Here is a 22763-nt window from a genome sequence, read left to right as displayed (position 1 = left end):
GATTCATTAGTGTCTATATGAAATATAGTGACACAACATACACACACACACACACACACACACACACACACACACACATACACAGTATCTCTCTATCTAGATAGATATAAATGAGATTTTTCTCATTAGAGGTCAGCACTGGTACTCGAAAACCTGAGTACCCGTCAGGTTTTAAATTACCCGACGCTTCCCGGGTCTCTTTTTACTACCTGGGTTTCGATTTATTAATTTCAGAATTTAAAGAAAATGTAGAAAATATGACAATGCAGTTGTAAGTGTAGGTCTATGGCCGGCGCAATAAATACAATGTTAAAACAAGCTTTGCATTAAGCCTTTCCTTAACTGACAGGATATCAGTGTTTTACAGAAAACAGTAACACACAGTGAGCGGCACGTACACCTCAATAATTATAACTGCGGTGACTATTCTTCTCAGGAACTAAATCGGAAAGAAAACAACATAACAACGTCCTGTTGGTTTATATCAGTGATAACTCTGTGATGCATTAATAATAATTATAACCGTGTGGCTTCCAATACGCAATGCTTTATCTACAGTTATTGCGCAGATGTAGTTTCTTACCAAAAAGATCAAATAAGTAGCCTTTATTTAAAAATATATAAGAAAATAAGTAAAATAAAAATAAAATAATATGGAGCACATTAGGTAAGTGTGCTTCCTCCTTTGAATGAAATTTTTCCTTGGCAGAGTTTGCAAATTCCACTTTCTCCTGGTTGGATGCCATTGTTATGTATTCACAAGACAGAATTTAGTGATGATCAGGAATGGCACTTCATTCATGGGGTTTCCATGCAAGTTTTTTTTAACTTGAGATATTAACACGTGAAAAATGTCTCGTGTAAAATGCTTTTTTTGGGTTTCCATTCACTCAGTTTATTTTACTTGAGTAAACCAGGCTTTTCACACGACATCATGCAAATGAATGGGAAAGGTGGGGGTTGATATGTAAATTAGCTATGCGTAAAGTACTCATGCTGTTTTTGAAGATTACTAGTGAAATTCTGTGAAAATGTGCAGAGAACTGGTACACGAGTGAATCTAAGATGCTTTAGTAAAGCAAAGTACCTTGTGCCTGGCTGGTTAATAACGTGTTTTACTGCTCTTGCCCAAATTGTTTTTCATATGTCATTAATAGTGAATACTGTTTCAACTAATGTATCTTACGACTCATTAATTAAAAATAAACTCAGAGGTATAAAATGAAACTGACCAACAGGTATTGCAGATCACCATGGCTGAAAACTGGCAGAGACGTTTATATATTGTAACACATGCAAATGAGCATTTCGTTTAATTATTTAATTTATCTGATTGTTAATTATCCCCTGCACCAAGGAGTAATTGTAAACTAGAACCAGGGTGCTCTGTTTTGTTTTATTTGTCAGGTAAATGGCTTAGCTGTCCTGCGAGCTAGTCAGGGACCTGCATCAAATGTTTAGTAAGAGCTCCGAAGGAGCTAGGTTTTTGTTTTGTTTTGTTTATTTTTTATAATTCAAAGTGCCGTCAACGTGTATTCTTCCAAATCCTTCAAAAGAACTCCAGGACAAAGTTGTTGAAAGGCACAGATCAGGGCATGGGTATAAAAAATATCAAAGGCTTTGAATATCCCTTGGAGCACGGTCAAGACGATTATTATGAAGTGGAAGGTGTATTGCACCACCAAGACCCTGCCTAGATCAGGCCGTCCCTCCAAACTGGATGACCGAGCAAGAAGGAGACTGATCAGAGAGGCTACCAAGAGGCTAATGGCAACTTTGCAAGAGCTACAGGCTTTTATGGCCAAGACTGGTCAAAGTGTGCATGTGACAACAGTATCCCTAGCACTCCACAAATATGGCCTGTATGGTAGGGTGGCAAGAAGGAAGCCATTACTCAAGAAAGCCCTACTTGAATCCCCTTTGAAGTATGGAGATTCTGTAGCCATGTGGCAAAAAGTTTTGTGGTCTGACGAAACAAAAATGGAACTTTTTGGCCTAAATGCAAAGCGTTATATTTGGCGCAAACCCAACACAGCGCATCACCCAAAGAACACCATCCTTACTGTGAAGCATCATGATATGGGGATGTTTCTCATCGGCAGGGACTGGGGCACTTGTCAGGATAGAAGGGAAAATGAATGGAGCAAAGTACAGAGTCCTTGAGGAAAACCAGCTGCCCTCTGCAAGAAAGCTGAAACTGAGATGGAAGTTCACCTTTCAGCCTGACAACCCCAAAGCACAAAGCGAAAGCTACACTGGAGTGTCTAAGGAACAAAAAGGTAAATGTCCTTGAGTGGCCCAGTCAGAACCCCGACCTAAATCCAATCGCAAAATTTGTGGCATGACTTGAAGATTACTGTCCATCAGTGGACCCAAGGAACCTGACAGAGCTTGAACAGTTTTATAAAGAAGAATGGTCAAATATTGCAAAATCTAGGTGTGCAAAGTTGGTAGAAACCTATCCCAACAGACTCACAGCTTTAATTTCTGCCAAAGATGCTTCTACCAAGCATTAACTCAGGGGGGTGGAGACTTATCCAATTATGATCTTTCAGTTTTGTATTTTTAATATATAATTTTTTTCTCAATAAAAACTTTTTTTCCCTTAACAGTGTGGAGTATGGTGTGTAGATAAGTGGAAAAAAATGCATGAAACTCAGAGGCACTGACACAACAAAATGTGAAAAAAGTTCAAGGGGGTGTAGACTTTCTATAGGCACTATATATATATATATATCTATATATATATATATATATATATATATATATATATATATATATATATATATATATATCTATATATATATATATATATATATTTATCTATATTATATATATATATATATATATATATAATATATATATATATATATATATGTGATACTACAACACTTCATATTAGCTGCTCATGTATAGTTTACTTTGAGTTGTTGTGTCACACGTTTTTGAAGATTCTGATCAATGTGAATTACAGATTGCTAAATGACAAGCATGGCTTCTTCTCACACAAAGTAATATGTATTAATAACAGTCAAAGTTGTTATACTAGTGTTAAACACTAGTGAGACTTTGAGTAAATTGTTGATGCACATAACATCGATATGTAAGTCCTGAATGTGTCTAAGACTTTAGCACAGCAGTGTGTGTATTACGCCTTATTATGTTAAGTACTTAATGGTTTGCAAATTAATTATATTGTAATTTATAGATTATATATTGTACTTCTTTGCTTTCAGTATCTGTGTTGTTTGTCTACTTCACGCTCTTCAACTGACAAACTGGCATTCGACGTGGGCTTGCAGGAAGATACGACAGGTACGTCATGTTAAACACCACTGAAGTCTCCCTTGAGTGAGCCACACAAACAGTCAAATTATTTAAATAACAGTATACACATAATACATTTGAAACACAAGACCTCCTTCCAGCCCAGGTCACCAGCATACTTGCTAGCTAGTTAATACTCACCTGGGCCCTACAATGAACCCTAACCCCTAACCCTAACCCTAACATTTAACTCCATAATGCCTAGCGTGCTAATTTACATAGATACTATGGGTCTAGTGGGCTAATCCTCACCAGACTTTACTGTTTCGACTTTACTGTTTTGAGCACAGACTTTACTATGTGCTTGAAACAGTACTTATAGTGCCCTCTGTTGGCTAGAAACAAACTGCATGGAAAGGGCTTGGAGGTTATTCGCAGGAGATTAGGGTGGTTACAGGTATGTTGTCAAGTGGGATTTTTTAATTGTTTTAAGCCTTCCTCCTTTACTTACTCCAATGTCTTGCTGATACAGGGATAAACAGTGGGGACTATTTAATGTAAAAATGTGTTCTACTGAAGAAAGTTTTCTTCCATGTACTCTACTGCGAGTGCTGGTTTAGTGATAAAAGTGTATTTTTGTTATGCTTTCATACACTTTTCTACTGTAGTGTGTACTTTTATTTTATTATTGTATAACACACTAAAATTTTATAAAGCTCTGCATTTAATGCATTCCCTTTCACATGTTTCTGAAAGACAGAGGAAAGCTTAGAGTGTTTTACATGTATTTAAATTTGGAACACAATTGCCTTTAAATAAATAACTGTCCTTCCTGTTTACAGAGAAGGGATTTTTTTTGGCCTCATAGGATTAAATCTGCAGTCAATGGGATCAACTCTCAATGACTCAATCATACGAAATGGCAGGGGATTCAAACTCATTTGTAAATTGTTGCTAAATGATAAGTAAGAAAAAATACAACCAACGCGCCTCCAACGGCCCCTGTGACTCACTGCAATCTCTGTGACTCCAATGCTGCCAGCTGCTGTGCTAAGGCTTGATGGGATTTGATGTCAGAATAAGAATGTGCTGGATATGGAGGAAGCGAGTGTGTGCCAGATGAAACATTAATAAATGAATGTCGTGGAGGGGCGGATACAACTGTCATGAGAAGAACAGTGCAGTATTTTTACATTTCCAAAGAGTTCTTTTTTTGTTTTTTTTTCCACTGTGGTATTTTATAGGTTAGGTTTGCATACAGTTTTTTGTATAAAAGCTTTCTTCTCTCTAAATACTATTTATTTACTAAGAAGTTAATTCAAATTATATAAACAGTAGTATCTAAATGCAGCATCTGTTAGAAAGGTAAATAGGGCTCCCGAGTGGCGCATCCAGTAAAAGCGCTCAGCGGGAAGTGCAGGGTGACTGGGAGTTCCTAGGGGTTGACACACAAGTTATGATTAATTGAACAGCCCTGTATCCTCTCATTCTTTACAGGGGAGCCCTGCTGGTGGACAATACACCCTGCTTCCAAACAGAGGTCCGAAGGTGAAAAGGTTCGAGCTGGAGATGACCTAATCTTAGTCAGTGTTTCTTCAGAAAGGTATCTGGTAAGTAACAACTTTCTGATCTACAGAGGCCAGCTGCCTATTCTGCAGTGCATGGCATACTTCATTGCCCATGGTTTGTGTGTCTAATTGAAAAGTCAGCTAATAGACAGAGAATAATCATGAATTCCTAATTCACAGCTTGTGTATGTCCATTTTCAAGTATATCATGGACATAAAACATACCTTACAGATATCTTTATCCTGAAGTAACTGTGGAGTTCTCATAAAACATCCTCATCATCCTTATTGTATATGTTAAGTATTATTCACATTTCACTCCCCTCCCCCCTCCCCATCCCCCACAGAGGCCACCAGATCAATATATCAACAGTTATGGAGCCAGGCTGGACCAGGAACCAGGAGGTGAACGTTTATATCCTAATGATCCCAATCCAGCCCCAAAGGAATTCATGATTTTATTAATTTAAGAACTATCAATATTAAAGATCTACAATGGCCAGCTTGTCTGGCGTACTGTTTATTTTATGCAGCATGGAATCCATCGATGCAGATTTGTTTATTAATAGATCTCTCCCCCATAGTTTTGGGGCTTTCTCCTCTGAGACCAGCTCCTCCTCACTTTTCCTTTCTTCTACTCCAAGTCTATTTGCAGAAGTTAACTTTATCTAAGGAACATTTGGCTCATTTTCTGGTAACAGTAGTTACAGCTTACATTAAGGGTGGATTGCGCACATCAAGATCGAGATTCGACCCAATCTAGGATTGACTAATCCAAGATTGGATCCTGGATTCATTTCTGTTGCATGGATCAAGACTGGTGGCGGATCTGTGGATCCGAGATTGAATCTAAAACGCACCTGTTAATCCTGGATTCACGGTGTCTGTGACGCTAGTCAATTATGACACGTCGTCTTGTGAAGTTGTACAGTAGAGCATAACCATGGCTACAACAAGTAAAACCATTGCGTTTTCTTTGAGAAAAACCTGCTATCAAATTTAATTCTTGATAACAAAAATTGTAAATAAATTATAGAAAATAAAAAGATGGATAACGTAACTTTAGCATGGAAGGAGTCAACCTGGGCAAAGATCAGGTCGGGGGGAACTGAAGCAGTTAAACCTAAACCTAAAAATTTAAAAGCTAAAGCAAAAAAAGACATTTCCAGGGAGAAACGAGATCAACACGTGACTGGCGGTGGACTTCCCCAGACAGCAATAGATAGCATCCCAAAGAAATTTGCTCAGTTTTTGCCCCAACAATTTGATAGCCTACCAAATCCATATAATGATGATGCCTGTTCCAGCTTCCACTGGGGTAGGCTTCGGACAGTTGTAGAAAACAAACAAAATAACGTTTATTATGTTCCGTATCAATGTAGCCTAGAAGATTATACATATACAACTAAATATTGTTGTTTACCTTGATAGCAAGTCCATGTGCTGATTAACTCATTTCTGTTTGTATTATTAATTAGAATAACCAATCAAGAACTGAATTAACTAAAACATTTATTTATTTACAACACATTTTCTTAGGTAGTTGACGATCTACAAGATCACCCGCCTTCTGACGCTGCTGTCTGTACTGCTACTAGCTCACCTACTAGCTCGCCTCTCATAGAACAAAGCCCGTCCACTGTCACTTTGCAGCCTGTAACAAAGCAAAGAAGGGACTCAGCTGACCCTGGCCCAGCCCTCCTGGAGATGGCTCGTAAAGAGCACACATTGAAAATGCGAATCTACGCATTGAAAGAGGAGAAATTAATGTTGCAGATAGCTGCATTGAAAAGGAATGAGAAGGAATAAATGTACATTAATGTGTACGGAATAATAAATACACTTAACTATTATATCTTACATGGCATCTGTTTTTTTTTCTAAACCTACTGTTGAATGTAATTGTTCTATTTATAATAAATATAATAAATACTGCCCCAGTAAATCGCTACTGCAATAGTTAAAATCCACTGGTATCTACCCATGGTGAAGTAGTAATGAGTTAGGCTATTTTACCCATGTTTAACTGATGAAAAACTGTATTAGCAGCTGCTGTCTCATCGCCTGTCTGCCTTGATGCCTTTCGCTTAGAGGAGTTATGGGGACGGGGTCATCAAGAGGTTCGTCTGTTTCAAAATCCCAAAGCCCCGCTAGTCTACTGAAATTATGCAAAACTGCACATGCAACTATGATCACAAGTGACTTTTCCAATTTAACACGAAGCCCAAATGCTAAACATGGAAATCTCTTTTTAAGAATTGCAAATGTCCGTTCAATAACATTTCTCATCTGTACATGAACCTTGTTAAAACATCTTTCAGGACCAGTTACAGGGTTTAAAATTGGGGTCATTAAATACTGCCTACAGAGGTAGCCATTGTCACCTAACAATAAGCGACTACGTTGGTAATAATTAGCTCTGTATTACAAATCATTTGCATATTGATTGAAAAAAAACCTTTACGATATCGAAAGATTTCAGCACTATCACCCCTGGTGAATTTATTGGCACACAAGTGCAGTCTATAGCACCTACTACAGCTGGAAAATCTGCTTAGCAAAAAACAAATAGCTTGTAATGCATTCTCTCATTGGACATTTCATGTATTGCTCATGTAAATTTGCTATAGCTCCAGTGATCCTGTGAATTACTCTACACACAGTTGACGCATCGACTGAAACAGTTCGCTGATTACTTTCTGAAATGACCCGGTGGCATAAAATCTCAGAGTAAGTAGCACTTGAATGAATGGAGGAAGAGAGTATTTTTTTCTCTGTATCTAACTATTAGTGGTTTTAGTATACTGTAGCGTGCACGGAGGAAGGCAGCAGCATGGCTGGTAGGTGACGTAATCACATACAAAGACATAAGCCCGATATACGCTCCTTGCAAAGGACCAGACTCTTTTGTACAGTGCTATGCTTTAGTGTGAGAGGTCCCGGGTTCGCGCCCACCCTCCGTCTGTATATGGATTGCCTCGCCCTGTGTGATGCGCCTGCCTGCGGGAACCGAGATTGCTACAATATTAACCAATTCGTTATGCTTTCTTGTATCATTCTGAATCGCTGTATAAAACTTTCGTCACTAAATTCAATAAAATGATTGCTACGATCACGAACAACATAATATCTAACCATTCTTGCATCCCGAATTTGAATACACGTTCAAAATAACTGCCCATTTTCTATCGAATTCAGACTCAATCCACCCAACACCAGGATTGGAATGTAATCTAGGATTGAATTTGAATCTCGATCTGCGCAACAGAAAAAATGTATTAATCCAGGATTCAATCCGGGATCGAGTCTGATCCAGGCTGAATCTCGATGTGCGCAATCCACACAATCCATGTGTGCAGTAGCAGTACTTAGCTTCAGTTTTTAAATCTCTTATTAATTGCCTGCCCGCTACACTTAACCCTGACAGATTAAATCTGGAGGCCAGTCTCTTCGTTATTGTATAGCTCTTAATTCAGTGTAAAGGTGGGACATATAATTTGTAGCAACTGCTCTGCATATTTAAAAAAAAATGGGATCAAAGCTGCACTGACATGGAAGCAGAACATCAAACAACTTGTAAAAGACGGCTCTGACTGGCTGTAGGCTGTCAATATGGCTGCTGCTTTCATCACTTCACTGTGTCTTTCATTTGCTTTTTACAACATGTAGAATACATTGGTATGTACTACACATATATATTGTAGCGTGCACGGGGGAAGGCAGCAGCAGGGCTGGTAGGTAATGTAATCACATACAAAGACATAAGCCCAATATACGCTCCTTGCAAAGGAGATGGCTCTTTTGTACAGCGCTATCTGTGCTATGCTTCATATATATATATATATATATATATATATATATATATATATATATATATATATATATATATATATATATATATATATATATATATATATATATGAGTCAGTGCTTGGAAATTCTGGCCTGTGGTTGGTTAAAACCTCGTCATAAGAGCAGAAGTAGATTTCACTATTGTCCTCACATCCGGACACCGCCAGGCAATAGTCTCCATCTGTCATGTGATTGGTTCCCATCACTGTCAGTCCCTCCCCTTTTTAAAGAAATGCTCTCCACCTCCACTGAAAAAACTGCTGAATGGCGATTCTGTGACCTAACAAAAAAATTATTACAAAACATACTACAAAACAAAGAAAAAAAACTAGCAATATGAACTTCAAAAACATTTTCTGTTATTTATGTTATTTACGTATGCTGTATCAGCTATATTTTTTACCTCCAGGCATTATAACCCCATGTCGGTAACAATAGTCTTCCCTCGAATCAGTCATTTTCCACCATACCCCTCCTCTCCAGTCCATATTTACTGTGTGTGTGTGTGTGTGTGTGTGTGTGTGTGTGTGTGTGTGTGTGTGTGTGTGTGTGTGTGTGTGTATAGATAGATATATAGATAGATAGATAGCTAGATCTAACAATAAAGTAATTACCTTTTGATGTCTGTGTGCATCTTATGAAACCACCATCAAAACAGTAACATTCCTTGACAGGCCAATTATTGAATAGACTGCTTGTACAGGTTTGATCCCTTTTACTGACACTTATTTTAAAAATTCAAGTATGGGAGACTGAGGGAATCCAGTGTTCGCTAAAGATCAAGTGTGACAGTGTAAAAGCCCACCGCCTCTACGTAACGATGACAGATTCCTCAATACACCCTGTCATCTGTTCAATTAAGGGTATTGTGCTAGATTTGTATCAGCTGTGCCATACCCCTGTGAAATGTCATTATTAAAAAGGGGGAAGAACATTAGACAGCAAGCCCCACTGATGGGATTTAATTTCACATCCTCATTGCAGCTTCATTTGTTAAATCTGCACTCTTCTTCACTGTCAGCTCACCAAGTGCTTGATGTCATTTCTCCCTATTACCGCGGGACATAATTTGTCTTACAGCATTTATCTTATGGGAACGGCAGCCTGCACGTTGATGCTGCCTTCCAGCAAACCCTCTGGAGCGTGGCGCCAATTTGCTCTGGGAGTGAAGTCGCACAAGGTAGGTGTCTGTCTTTCAGCTAGTATTGAGTCTTCAGTTAGATTTAATGCGGCCTTCCTCTTGCTACAAAAGGATAAATGTGCTGCCTATAAAAACCCGGGTCCCTCAATAAAAACCATCACCGGTTATAGGCTCATAAACACCATTTATAGAGACCATTTAAACATATTTCAGTTATGTTTCAACTAGTATATATTGTTTGCTGTTTTTGAATGCTGATGCTAAAATATTCCCAGAATGTACAGGTGTCTTCCAGTCTCCTCCTGTGGTTTTTCAAGCCAGTTTACTTGGTCTACTTGGTACCCTTCTTTTTCTTACCTCAGCGATTAAACCTTGCTGTTCTCTTGGCTGTAGGTTACCTCATTGGAGGTGACGTGCTGAGGTTATTGCACGGTCACATGGACGAGTGTTTGACTGTACCTTCAGGAGAACATGGGGAAGAGCAACGAAGGTCAGCCACTAAAGAGTTAATTGTACCCTTCAGGACTTCAGATTCCTGCTGTGCAGCTGTGGTGCCCTGGCACAACTTTAAAATCGAGCTCATAGATTTAGTTGGGAAGTTTGAACAGTGTTTGATCCCATTAGTGCCCACCAAATTTCAGGGCACAGCTTGAGTTAGCTGATTAAACAAGACAGAGGCATGCAGAATAAACCAGAATTTGTATTGGTTCAAATACAATGTAACAATTCAAATACAAATGTTATTATGTGCATTTGTTTAGTCCTGAGATTCTATCTAGCACACAGATGAATTAAAAAGAAATGGTACTATATTATAGATACAGAAGAGAGAGAAAAAAATACTATACCTGTCATGTTAGGTTAAACTCATGTTTTGTGTTCCAAAATTACCTACTGTAAAAACACAGACGTACAAAAGTAGTAGTGTATTATACCGTACAGAACAGTAACAGTACAAAAAGTCTCTTTTGCCAAAAGTATGCCCATTCAATGCCCATCAGTTCATCAATTTCAATGGGAACCATTTATTGAGAGGAAACAACTTAGAACTACAGTACAGTACAGATTTCATAATGAATACCAGTAATATATCTTTTAAAATCTAACTCTGCACTCAGGGAAGCCAAACTAAAATATTAAAAAATAGAAAAAGTGATCTCTTTTTTATCATGTGTAGTTGAATATTTAAATATGGACCTCCAGGCTAAGATACTTTCTTTAATTGCTTCTTTTAATTTCACCTCAAAAACCTGCACCTCTACATTGTTGAAATGTCTGAATTTTTTTGTTTACAATTACACAAGTCATAGGCACCTATTTCCAAGAAGGTTCAATGGTAAAACAATCTTCTTAATAGTCCAGTATAAAACTAGCCAGAAATTATGAATATGTACTGTCCCACATCTCTCTTGATCAGTCACTCCTCCCACATACCCTCGTCCCAAAGCATGGCATGGCACTAAATAGTAAAAGCAAAACAACATGAAAAAAATTTGAATCAAATTCACGCTAGGTGCATACATCGAAGGACAGATAGCATTTCAGGTCTTCACCCTTTTTACTTTTTATTTTAATTTAATGTGCCCAATTATTTTACCCCTGATTTTCTCCGCAATTTTGAATTTTCAATTAGTTTTCCTCCTCAACGCAGAGATTCCCCACACAGCTCAGGAGAACTGAAGGTTCAGTGGACGTCCTCCAATCCCACGACCAAACCAGCTTCTTTTTTTACACCCAGGAACTAGAGAGCAGACGTCAGCAAGCTAATGGTCTCTGTAGGACAAAGGCCAGCCCTGCAGGGGTCCTCCCGAGCTCATTAGGTGTCCTACCTAGCAGGGTCCGCTGTAGCACGATGAGGAGAAACAGTCCCTGCCAGTTTTGCCTCCCTAACCCATGGTTAAATAAACTTGCACACTAATTGTACTGGGTCTCAGCAGATGGCTGAGTCGTTTTTTTTTTATCTGAATTTCTTGCATTTTAATCCATTCCTGTCATTCACATAGGCAGCTTTCACTTTCAAGCCCCATTTGATATGAATCACATTATTATGCTGTGTGCATCTTTCCTTTATATGTCTGAGGAGTCCTGAGGTTTCTAAGAAGATAGCATGTGTGCGAGGAATAGTAAGCAGGCATGTGATTACTGCTTTTACTCATGCAAGTTCCTAGATGTGTAAGGCATTGGCTTTAGCAAAGTTTGAACATACTTTAGTCTGGCATTGAATGCTCTTCATTAATCAGTTGAGGCTAATAGAATGTGGCGATGTGCAGTCGGTTATTGCTCTGGTCTTCAGATGGTGCCAGTGCTATTAGACTGTAATGAACACTGAACTTCACATGTTGCTGGCTTAAATTGCAAGCCACTGCAAGGCAGTGCCACTGGACCTGTATCAAACTGATAGTTCCCATGATCAACTGTAGGGATTCCCTGGTTTGTCTCCAGGTGACTCCCCCAGCTGCTGATCACTGGAAATCCTGGGCAGGTCTGGAATACTACTACGTAAAATACCAGCTGACATGCTGCCTGGTGTTATAACTGGAAACTGATGTAACATTTGACTTAGCTCTGCCTAAACATTGTGAAATTCATGATACTGTTTAGGATCTAGTTTTTGGCAAACTGGCTCATTGCTTTGATTCTCCTCAAATCATATGTTGCTTAAAAATATGAAAGTTAGCTCTTGGCCATCACACCATCAGTGATAACACTGTCTGCCACCACCTGTTTCTCTATAGGTGAAAATTATGCATTCTGACAAGTTCATCGCTTATCGAAGAATCATGCAACTCAATCAAATTAATGTGAGGTTGTAGAAATGGTACCAATGTCTTTTAATATGCGAGGTTTTAGAAATATACTTGTGTAGCAAGGGGAGGGAGGATTCTTAAGTGTAACAGGGTCAAAATAAAGGATTCAGTTATAAAGCATGTCCCTTGCATTAAAACAATTGTAGTGGTCTTTCTGACCAATTTATTTGAAAGGTGGCCTCAGATAACTTTTGCATTCTTGTACAGGTACGAAACAATAATATTCCCCTCAAGCTCGAGGAATGCAATGCTTGCTATTGATGCTATCAGACCAGCCTTGGTTGTTTTTATGTAGTGAGTGAATTTGCCAGTTACTGAGTGCCCTCTTTTTGTTGGCTTTGTTACTGATAGAGCTGAAGACAACCTGTCAGCTCACAATTGCCCTTTTGGTACGGAGGCAATGATGTTTTTGCATATTCCCAGCAAAGTGTAATGAGTTAATAAGAGCTTTCTCTGAGTCATCCATCATTCCTGCCCATGGCTCTACAGAGTCACTGATTGCAACTTAGCCATATTCATCAATGTGCAACTGCATAAGTATATCTGTCATACAAAACATGCTTACTCTCTGCTAGCTGAGTGCACGCTAATAGGTGTTCAATACGTGTTGGTTTTAAGTTGGTAAAATGGGTGCACCATTGCGTTGTAAGCTGTGAAGATGATCTGTTTTGTATAGATGTTGCTTAGTAGGTTAAGGGATTATGTGCTGTAGATCTCTATAGATGTACCTTGTCTCCTGGCATTGTAGCTTGGCCCTGGTTAATTGACAGCTTCACTTTTAAACTCCCTATTTTGAAATTAGAATCAATGCTTAAAGACATAACCAACCAGACCTAAGCAATTTTGTCTGCATCTTTTTTATTTCAGATACCACTACCCAACCACTAAATGGTTAAACATACTTAATTCTTTATTTCAAACTAGACTGTGTTAGGGATATTAATTATAGGAAGACTTGCAAGGAACCACTAAGCAGTTCTGAGGCCATTAACAATTCAGGCAGAATGCCTTCTGCTTAGAGATTCAGACTTCATTTAAAAATGTTCTGGCGAGCAGACTGTCCCTCTAGACCAACCTACATTATTGTTGTCTGTGAACTTGCTGCTGCATACTTACTGTACATAGCTCATTGTACTTGTTTTGGAAAAGTTTTTTTGCATATATCATAGACATGTACTGTACCCTGTCTCCTCCACTTTGTATCACGTTTTAATTAAATGCATATAAGTGATCATCTCCTTTCATCTCCCTTAAGGCCTGTGATCTAGAAGCACTTTTTGCAATATCGTTACAGTATTTAAATGGGAATGTCTAGGACAGGCAGAGGTTTTTTTAATATAACCTATTCTGCTTTGAAATGGCTAGATGGCAAATTGCTGATGTTTTTACTTTTAAGTCATGTGCAGCACAATTGAGAGAGTATTAAGGATAAGCTTGACTGAGTATTTTATGAAATAACTGTCAGCATTTTTTTTTTGTTTTGTATGATGGAGCAGACATTATTATTAAAACATTTCTTCTTTAAAAATCGTTGCAACAGAAACAGGTTTTCCCAAAGAAATAACAACCACACTACAATAGCAGTCAGATGACTGGAGCTTTCCACGCTAGCGATAATGGCAAACACAGTCCAATTACTTCCTCTATACAATTCTCCCTCTGTATTTCACTATCCAATTTGTACACAATAAACCACAAAATATCGAGGTCAGTGACTTAGTAAAGAGTCCTTAACAGTAAAGTCCATTACATGCAAAATTAACCAAATTTGTGACATATGAAAGAAGCATCTGGAGTGAAAGCTGATTTCCTACACTGCATCTATAGGTAGCTTTAGGACAAGGGTTGGGTGTGGTGGCTGGCTACACAACTTTATTATATAAAAACCCAGGTTGTTAGTGATTGCAGCTCAAATGTAGGCTTTAAATATGGTGCCTTGAAAGAGAGTCAGAGCAAGGATAACTGCAACAATGAAATTAAAACTGTAGTCAGCGTCCTTAAAGTGAACTGAGAGTAAATGCTGACTCGTGCATGGTAATCTGGGTGCGTTGAATTCTCACAGCAGGCCTGCTTTCTGCTCTCCAGGACGGTCCATTATGAAGGCGGAGCTGTGTCTATTCACGCTCGATCTCTCTGGAGGTTGGAGACTCTGCGAGTTGCGTGAGTAGTTAAGCATGTATCCCTTGTTATATACGATAAACCGTCATGTGTTTGTGTTACCGTGTTGGCTGGGGAAATGTATAATGCAGTCAGGTGTTAAGTCAGGATAATATATTTTCAGATGGTATCTGTAACAACATGTTATCACACTCATGTTTTTTATGTCAAGGAGTGCGAACCAAATAAAAAATATGCAAGTACAAAAATCAGAATCAGCCAAGTCTGGAAAGTTAGAATAAGTATGACCTTCCTAGCTTTGTTCATTATGAAGTTTTTTAATTAAAGAAAAAAAAAAACATTGCAAAAAGTGAAGAAATAAGTTCTCCCTGTGCATTCTGTATTCTAGAACACATCGCCTCGTTTATTTGCTCTCTTAGTATTGACAGTCTAATTTGGTTGTATTTAGTTTTGGTATGAAGCCAACCTCACTGCATGCAGAGCCACATGCCCCTATTCTACTACAAAGATTGCTGGTGATAAATACAAATACAAGTGAAGGTGATGGTGAGGAATAGCCTTTTCACTGCCATTTAACATGTATTGCTATTTTATTGGACTACTGAGGGCTGGGCATTACACAGTACCAATACACAATATCACATTTATTTCTGTACATAATGCAAATGCATATGAAAATCAACCAAACTACACATACTATTGCTTCCAATAGAAGCCACGGTCTTCCCTTGTAATTCACAGTGGTGGAAAAAAAAAAAACCTCACAAAACGGTTTTGTCTAGGTTACTTGAACGTAAAACACAAATTAAAAAGCAACACCTTTTGAGCTAGAGCATCCTCTGAAACCTTGTGATATGTTAGCATCACAGCCCAGATGTTACTGGCAAGGAAAGAGACTCAGACACAGAAAGCTGCAAGTTAACTTGCGCTAATGCCCAGTTTTAATGTACAAATGAAAATGGTACAAACACAAACAAAACCACACTTGTAAAAATAAAAGGCACAAGGGCCAAAACAAAAGGTTTTACAAAAACTCACGAAAATAAAAAAACCTACAGCACAGCACAGCACGGAACACGAAACACAGACCTCCACCTTTATCACCAACATCAATTCTAATCCTTCTAACACCTGTGAACACCACTTATTTTATACACCTGTGTTTTGGCAGAGAGAAATTTAATCACCTCGCTGCCAACCTAGAATTCCCCACACCAACACATACACGTGAAGGCTTTCACCCTGCCACACTGCCACAGACCCCTTGTCACTGCATTTGTATTGTTTAGTGATGTAAATAAGAAAAACAAATAACAAATCACCCCAGTGAAAAACAATAGCAGAAACTTAGATCCGCCACTGTTTAGATATTTAAATGAGGCCCCATTGTTCTTTTAATTGCTAAAGTCAATTAGGTCCTTATACTTGCCTATCTATTTGTATGGGATGCTTCATGTGTGTAATGTTCGCAGGTGGGGTGGAAGCCATATCAGATGGGGACAGCCGTTCCGGCTGAGGCACGTCACCACAGGGAAATATTTGAGCCTGTTGGATGACAAAAGCCTTCTTCTCATGGACAAAGAAAAAGCAGATGTGAAATCCACAGCATTCTGCTATCGGTCTTCCAAGGTTTACAGATTTTTTTTTTCATAATCATTCAATGAAATTAACTAGACGTGTTTATATCACGTCATTATGAAAGCTTTAGGATCCCTCCCCTTCCAACCGTTTATTTCTCTTTAGGGTACACACATCAGGCCCTGAGCCAATCACATAAGTGAGTTTTCAATTAGCTGGATGGGCGATTGTAGTTATACATTTGTTGGTAGAGATTTACAACCTTTTATGGTAAGTATTTCTGTTTAATGACATGTGTCTGAACAATGCCAGTTCCTTTTTCTCCAGGATTTTGTGCCAATAATTTAGGAGTCAGTATAATTTGTGGTGGTCGCATCTTTTTAAAATGTGACAACGTGTGAAAGGAGAACTGGCTACAAAGAATAACATATTTATATAGCTGTGTATATTATTGTATTGGGAGCTGTGTGGCACAAGCTGATATCCATCCACCCACCTTACGAGAGGATGGAGTGGCTGCAGGCATTCAGCATTGGCTGACCTTAAAGAGTAAGTAACAGGGTTTTAGAAATATAGCATCTCTCTGATCACTGCTGGTATGCACATATTTTTTTCCTACTTGTATTCCTGAAGAGACATGATTCAATGAAGCTGGGTTAGTGACAAGGGCGTTTTTTTTTTCTTTATCTATCTATCTATCTATCTATCTATCTATCTATCTATCTATCTATCTATCTATCTATCTATCTATCTTTCTATCTATCTAGTAGTAGGGTAGTATTAATAGGTATATTGCATGCCTATGCATATGAATGTTAATTAATTAATTAATATTGTATGAAACTGAAGACGATCCTGTATGAAGAGAAATTAAATCTTACTAAAGGGCGTACTGTATTGTATTTCGTATGTTGATGCACAACTTTAAACACTCAATTGTAAATCTTACGTAAAAATGTAAAACCAGTAGACCAGGTTTCTTTAGTTTTCATCACTTCATGTAGACTAGTTGGAATTATTGTCAAGGGTAGCCCAAATTGTGTCAAACTACCGTATAACGGGACATTTTGCATGGTTTTAAATTTGGCGGATTTGCTACCTTGCTAGAACTTGACAGTTTTTGAATTGGCATTTTTCACTTAGAACATTCACAAAGAAAAATGCCACAGTTTTGTATTTTTACTTTTAATTTAAAAAACGTTCAAATACATGTTTACTTAATGAAATCTGTCTTCTAAAACAGTATCTCATTTACATTTTTTCGCTTTTGTTACAGACTATCTAACATGACTGGAATAAACAATTTTGGCTGTTACAGTACTTAATTAACCCCTTGTTGTACAGATACCACAGTAGCATGCGCAGTTTACACCGCCTCGGAGTTCCTGATCGCATAATAAATCCTAAATCTACCGTCCATCTGCTTTTGATTTTTTCAAGCAGATTGGCTTCATCACACTACTATTCACATATTCTGTTATTCACTTTGACATCTGACGCATTGTTTCCCTTGCCCAGCGCCTCTTTAACCTGTGCTGCATACCAGTCTGTCAGAGACAGCCCTTACGGAAATGTCCAAGGGATCACTCACTGTACGCCAAAACCGCCAATAAGGCCAAAATAAATTCCCCGCCAAAGTTTCCTGTTATGTAGGAGAGAGAGAGAGAGAGTGAGTGAGTGAGTGAGTGAGTGAGTGAGTGTGAATCCAAGTTTCATTGGGGTGTGTTTCTTCAGGAATACGGGTAGGGAAAACAAAAATTCTCTGTGATCTCAAACCTGAGTCCACAAAGCACACATCTTGAAAGTGCCTTTGGCAGAGAGTTTAAATTTGTAAGTGTAAAAACTTGTCAGGTTGTTAACAACGAAAAGAAAAATTACAGGTATGTTATTTAAATAGTTAACAGGTGGGGACGTGTAATGCAATATTTTTCAGAACTCCACTACTTACTCTTTAAGTGGGGTGAAAATCAGCTTTTATAAAATGGCTTGAGTAAATTAAGTGTTGTGATTGGCTTAACAAGATGACATGACCGTTAAGAATTGTCTTACCGCACGGCTGTGACATCAAAGACCAACTTACTGTAACAGCATTTAAATCACCCAACAATCTCTTTCACTAAGAATTACAGAAAAAAATGGCAAATATACTGTGGTATTTAGTTAGAGAGCATAACAAAGAAAACTCTGAGGTAAGCAGTAGTAGTAACACTTTATTCAAAAGCCATCTGAGAAATCACCACTCAAGTCTCACTCAGCATGTAAGATATATGCAGCACGGCATCTACTTATTAAACTAAATATTGCCTTATAAAACTGACTAGTGAGTATGCAGTGAGTATGCATGTTTAGATTAGACACAACCGATACATCTCACCACTCCCTCCGATTTCAGAAACATATTTAAAACAAAATTAAAATCTCTCCTGCTCTCTGCTGACACAACCGTTGGGCTTTTAAACAAGGTTGGGTTCGGAGTAGAATTCTCTTGTGCTCGCCTCGGACGGGAAGGACTGCAGCGCTATGCAAACTGACATGGAAGTCGTTTAGTCCACATATCATTTAATGCTGGTTTACAATCTAGGGAAATTATGCCGGTTACCGGCATCAGTGTGAAAACAGCCTCTGATATTATTGGTCAGCTTCTCTTAAACTTAAGACCACAAAACCTGAGTTGGATCATTTCCTACACATACTAAATTTTTTAAAAAAAAGCTAAGCTCCTCCCTGAATGTTAAGTACCGGTGCAGTGTTTTGCTGTTCTGTGAATTCTCCCTCAGATGTGGGAAATAAGTCTGCTTTTAATTCCCAAATGCCATTTTATCTCGAAGATGTTATTATAAATGGGAATGTTCAATCTAATGTTTATGGCAAATAAAAAGTACAAAATATATGTTTTCAAGGGCTATTTTTTTCAGTGGAAGGATAAAAGGATAAAAAACCTTAAATTCCTTAAAAAACCTAGTTTGTATCATTATTGTAGCCATTTTATAAGCCAAATAACCCACGACAAGCCATGTGGTAAGAATTGTCTTATCGCACACTCTGTCATGGGTTATTTCTTACATATCTTATAGCACCTAATACAGGGGTGTGCCATTTTTGAAAACAACTTGTTGTCCAAGGGACAAAATGCTAGAAAAATCCACTTGTCATTCTTAATCTACTTGCCCCTTGATCTTAATCTACTTGCTACTTGAATAAATAACGAATAGTGCATCTGTTCAAATCTAGTGAAAAAAAAAAAACAATTTAACCCTCATAAGGTAACCTGGGGTCCATTCGGACCACTTGGTGCTTTTATAGCAGTTATTGTGGATCTAGTGACTTGATTTTTGTTTTCTTTTAGGTAGTTGTAAGGCACCCATCCTGTTACACTATGCAAATGATCATTCTACTCCAGGTAGCCTGGTTGAATTTCCCAAATTGTTTTATTGTTTTAGGTTTAGGCATAGTGTGTAGGTGGGTCCGACTTTCTCACATGAATATCTCAGGCACCATAGCTTCCTGCTTCCTAAGTGAAACTACAGCAAACCGAAACTAAGGCTTGAGTAATGTGACATAAGTCAGCTCCAAAGTTTTTTGCCTATTACTTGATTGGTTCAACAGATAGCATTCCGGTTTCAACATCTTTTAAAAGTGCAGGCTTTGCACTTTCCGTTGATGTCAGGCATGCCCATATGTGTACTTTCTACCACCCCCCTCATTCAGTTCTCCATGGTCCTGCTTCCAGTCGAGCTGCTGCTTCCAGACATGAGTGCTGACCAACTGTGCTGTCTGTAAAGGAGGCATGCACAAGAAGTGTCCACCCGCTAGAGGTGGCTGGGAGTTCAGAGGAACGAAATGGATGCTTCACTGCTCTGAAGAAAGTTGCAGAGTCATTGGAGCACACATGCTCGAATTCACAGAAGGCAAGGAAGAACCAATGTTCTGAATAATGGCTAAAATCATCTTCTGAGGAAGGACCCTGCAATCTGTCCTATGAGAGGCTGGGTCAGTAAACGGGATACTGCATTAATCGGAAAGCGGGTCTTCGTTTCCATGTATCTGCACGAAACGAACTGAAGTGAAGCTGTCAGTTATGTTTTTGGATGATTCCGAGAGAATTGCCACAAGAACACTTATACAAACTATATAACTTTTCAATTGCAACGCATTAGCTGAACTGAGTTACACCTGATCAACGGAACTAATCCCAGTGGGAAAACTGCCAATAACAACTAATTCTGCAAGACTTGGAGATCAACAATCTGATCTCCATTTGAAAAGAACAAATATTTGTTTATTGCGAGCCTATGCAATACAATGCGTGCAGCAAAGTGCCGTCTACATTGGAACTGTGGATCTGGAGAGCTGCATCCAGATCATCCAGAGCATTCGTCAACACAGATTGACTTCTGTATATGGAAATTGATAAGTATTCAACATGTCTAATATTAAATACTTCATGACTCGAAAAATTAACAGAAGCAAATGCTGTCAAGTGGAAACTGTTCTAGAAATAGAATATAACTTCCTGTTTTAGAGTGTGAAAGAAAAGTATTATGTTTGTTTGAAATGTGCAACTCAAAAGGATTTGCCTCATAAATGCACAGAATTTCATCATTGCCCCATTTGAGTTAATTTGAATATATAATCAACTGATGATGATAACATATTATTAGTTTGGTAGATCAAGTCTAAACTAAATTAACATGGTAAAACTAATTTGCTAAATTAGGTACTGGAATGTTGGATTCCTTGCTGAATGGGAAGCTGAATTAATTCTCGTGCATATTGACATAATCGATTACAATGAGAAACGGGTATTGAAAATACTAATGCAACGTAGACACTGTGTGATAAAACATATTCAATATTAGTATATTAACCATGTATGATAATAATGTTATGGTAGTTGTAATCGTTTGACTATGGAATCAGTGAACTGCATATTACTATTCACGCATAGCTATAATCAATAGCCTTTCCTTTCTGTAATATTAGATTAGTTGTGCACCCTTTTTTTCCCTAAATAAACAATTGTTTTATAATTCTGACACGTTGTGTGGATGTTAATTGTTGTCAAGGGAATCCGAGTTCTACATGATATCACCGAACTATTATGGTATGTCTCAATTATTAACATTAGGGACTAATTTATATATAAATAAACCATATACCAAAGTCACTACATGGGCGTCTTATCCATTTTGCATAGCATAAACAACACATTATACCAAACTATGGCTAGAAGTAAAGGAAAGGCAAAATAGTGTTCATATACACATTTCCATTAATTCATTTGCTCCAGTTGTTAGTTATATGTTGTTTTATTGCTGGGGTCCAGTTGGACCCCAGGTTACCAGGAAAGTCAGCTTTCCGACGTGTCCTTATGAGGGTTAATATAGCGTTAAATCTAAAAACAATATGTTAATATGGTAAATAGCAAAAAGGTTAACAGTAAACTTCATTTTTTTGTTTAAAACATCCCAACAAATACTGTACATGTTTGACCTCAAAGTTGATAAATTACAAAACATGATTTTTTCTAACTTAGCGACTTTTGAAATAGTGTAGCTTATAAAAAGTTGGAGAATTTAAGTTTCTTATACAATTTTATACCTAAATTGAAATCTCCATCTGTTTAAAAATAATAAAAAGCTCAGATTAAGCAAATTATTAGTTCAATTAAGGGTTCAATTATATAATTGAGCACTTGGTTGGAACAAAAACCAGCAGGGCAGTGATCCCCCAGGACCAGGATTGAGAACCACTGGGCTAAAATATACCTGGGTGTCGGGCATTACGAATTGCACACCCCTGTAACACTATATTTTATTCTCTCTATACAATATCCAAATTAGGAGTGCAATCCATTGTCATTTCCAAAATGTCCAGGTTTATTTTTATCTTCTTTAGTTTTCTTTTCCTATTCTTGTAAATCACAAAAAGCATATTGACTTGCAATTTCTTTCCTCAGGAAAAATTGGATTTGGGGATAAAGAAGGAAATGGATGGGATGGGAGTACCAGAGATAAAGTATGGAGATTCGGTGTGCTACATCCAACATGTGGACACCTGCCTATGGCTCACCTACCAGTCAGTGGATGCTAAATCTGTACGGATGGGAGCTGTGCAGCGCAAGGTAATGTGTTCCACTATTTTCCAGCGATATACTGTAAGGTGCTTCTGCTCCAAACTGGCATAGTGTTATGCTTTGTCTTTACATGCTAACTCTACATACAAAATAAATAATAAAATAAAAAATAATAACTTTCTGTTCATCTAAAAAACACCCTGAAACAAAATACTGTATAATAAGTAGAAATATGTTCACCAAGAAAATTACTTTTGAATTATTAAATTAACATTATTGTTTTTTTTTATGTGTTTTGTCTGGGCCACATTTTATGAGAGGAGTAAAACAATAACACAATATTGTTAGTTTTACGC

At 37.9% G+C, this 22763-nt stretch overlaps 1 protein-coding gene across 1 annotated transcript in view; it reads left to right on the top strand.

Annotated features, from left to right (window-relative positions):
- The window catches only part of LOC121315498 (ryanodine receptor 2-like), a 247360-nt gene that overhangs the window by 105931 nt on the left and 118666 nt on the right, over window positions 1-22763 (top strand). Inside the window, exons 6-12 of the mRNA XM_041249629.1 lie at window positions 3237-3315; window positions 4765-4877; window positions 9768-9867; window positions 10222-10318; window positions 14721-14795; window positions 16226-16382; window positions 22291-22455. Of these exons, the coding sequence (XP_041105563.1) occupies window positions 3237-3315; window positions 4765-4877; window positions 9768-9867; window positions 10222-10318; window positions 14721-14795; window positions 16226-16382; window positions 22291-22455 (786 nt within the window). The remainder of the gene's footprint in view (window positions 1-3236; window positions 3316-4764; window positions 4878-9767; window positions 9868-10221; window positions 10319-14720; window positions 14796-16225; window positions 16383-22290; window positions 22456-22763) is intronic.

Source organism: Polyodon spathula, chromosome 5 (assembly GCF_017654505.1).
Source record: "Polyodon spathula isolate WHYD16114869_AA chromosome 5, ASM1765450v1, whole genome shotgun sequence".
Taxonomy (NCBI): Eukaryota; Metazoa; Chordata; class Actinopteri; order Acipenseriformes; family Polyodontidae; genus Polyodon; species Polyodon spathula.
The sequence above is the reverse complement of the archived record's forward strand: the minus strand, read 5'-3'. Positions and strand labels throughout refer to the sequence as shown.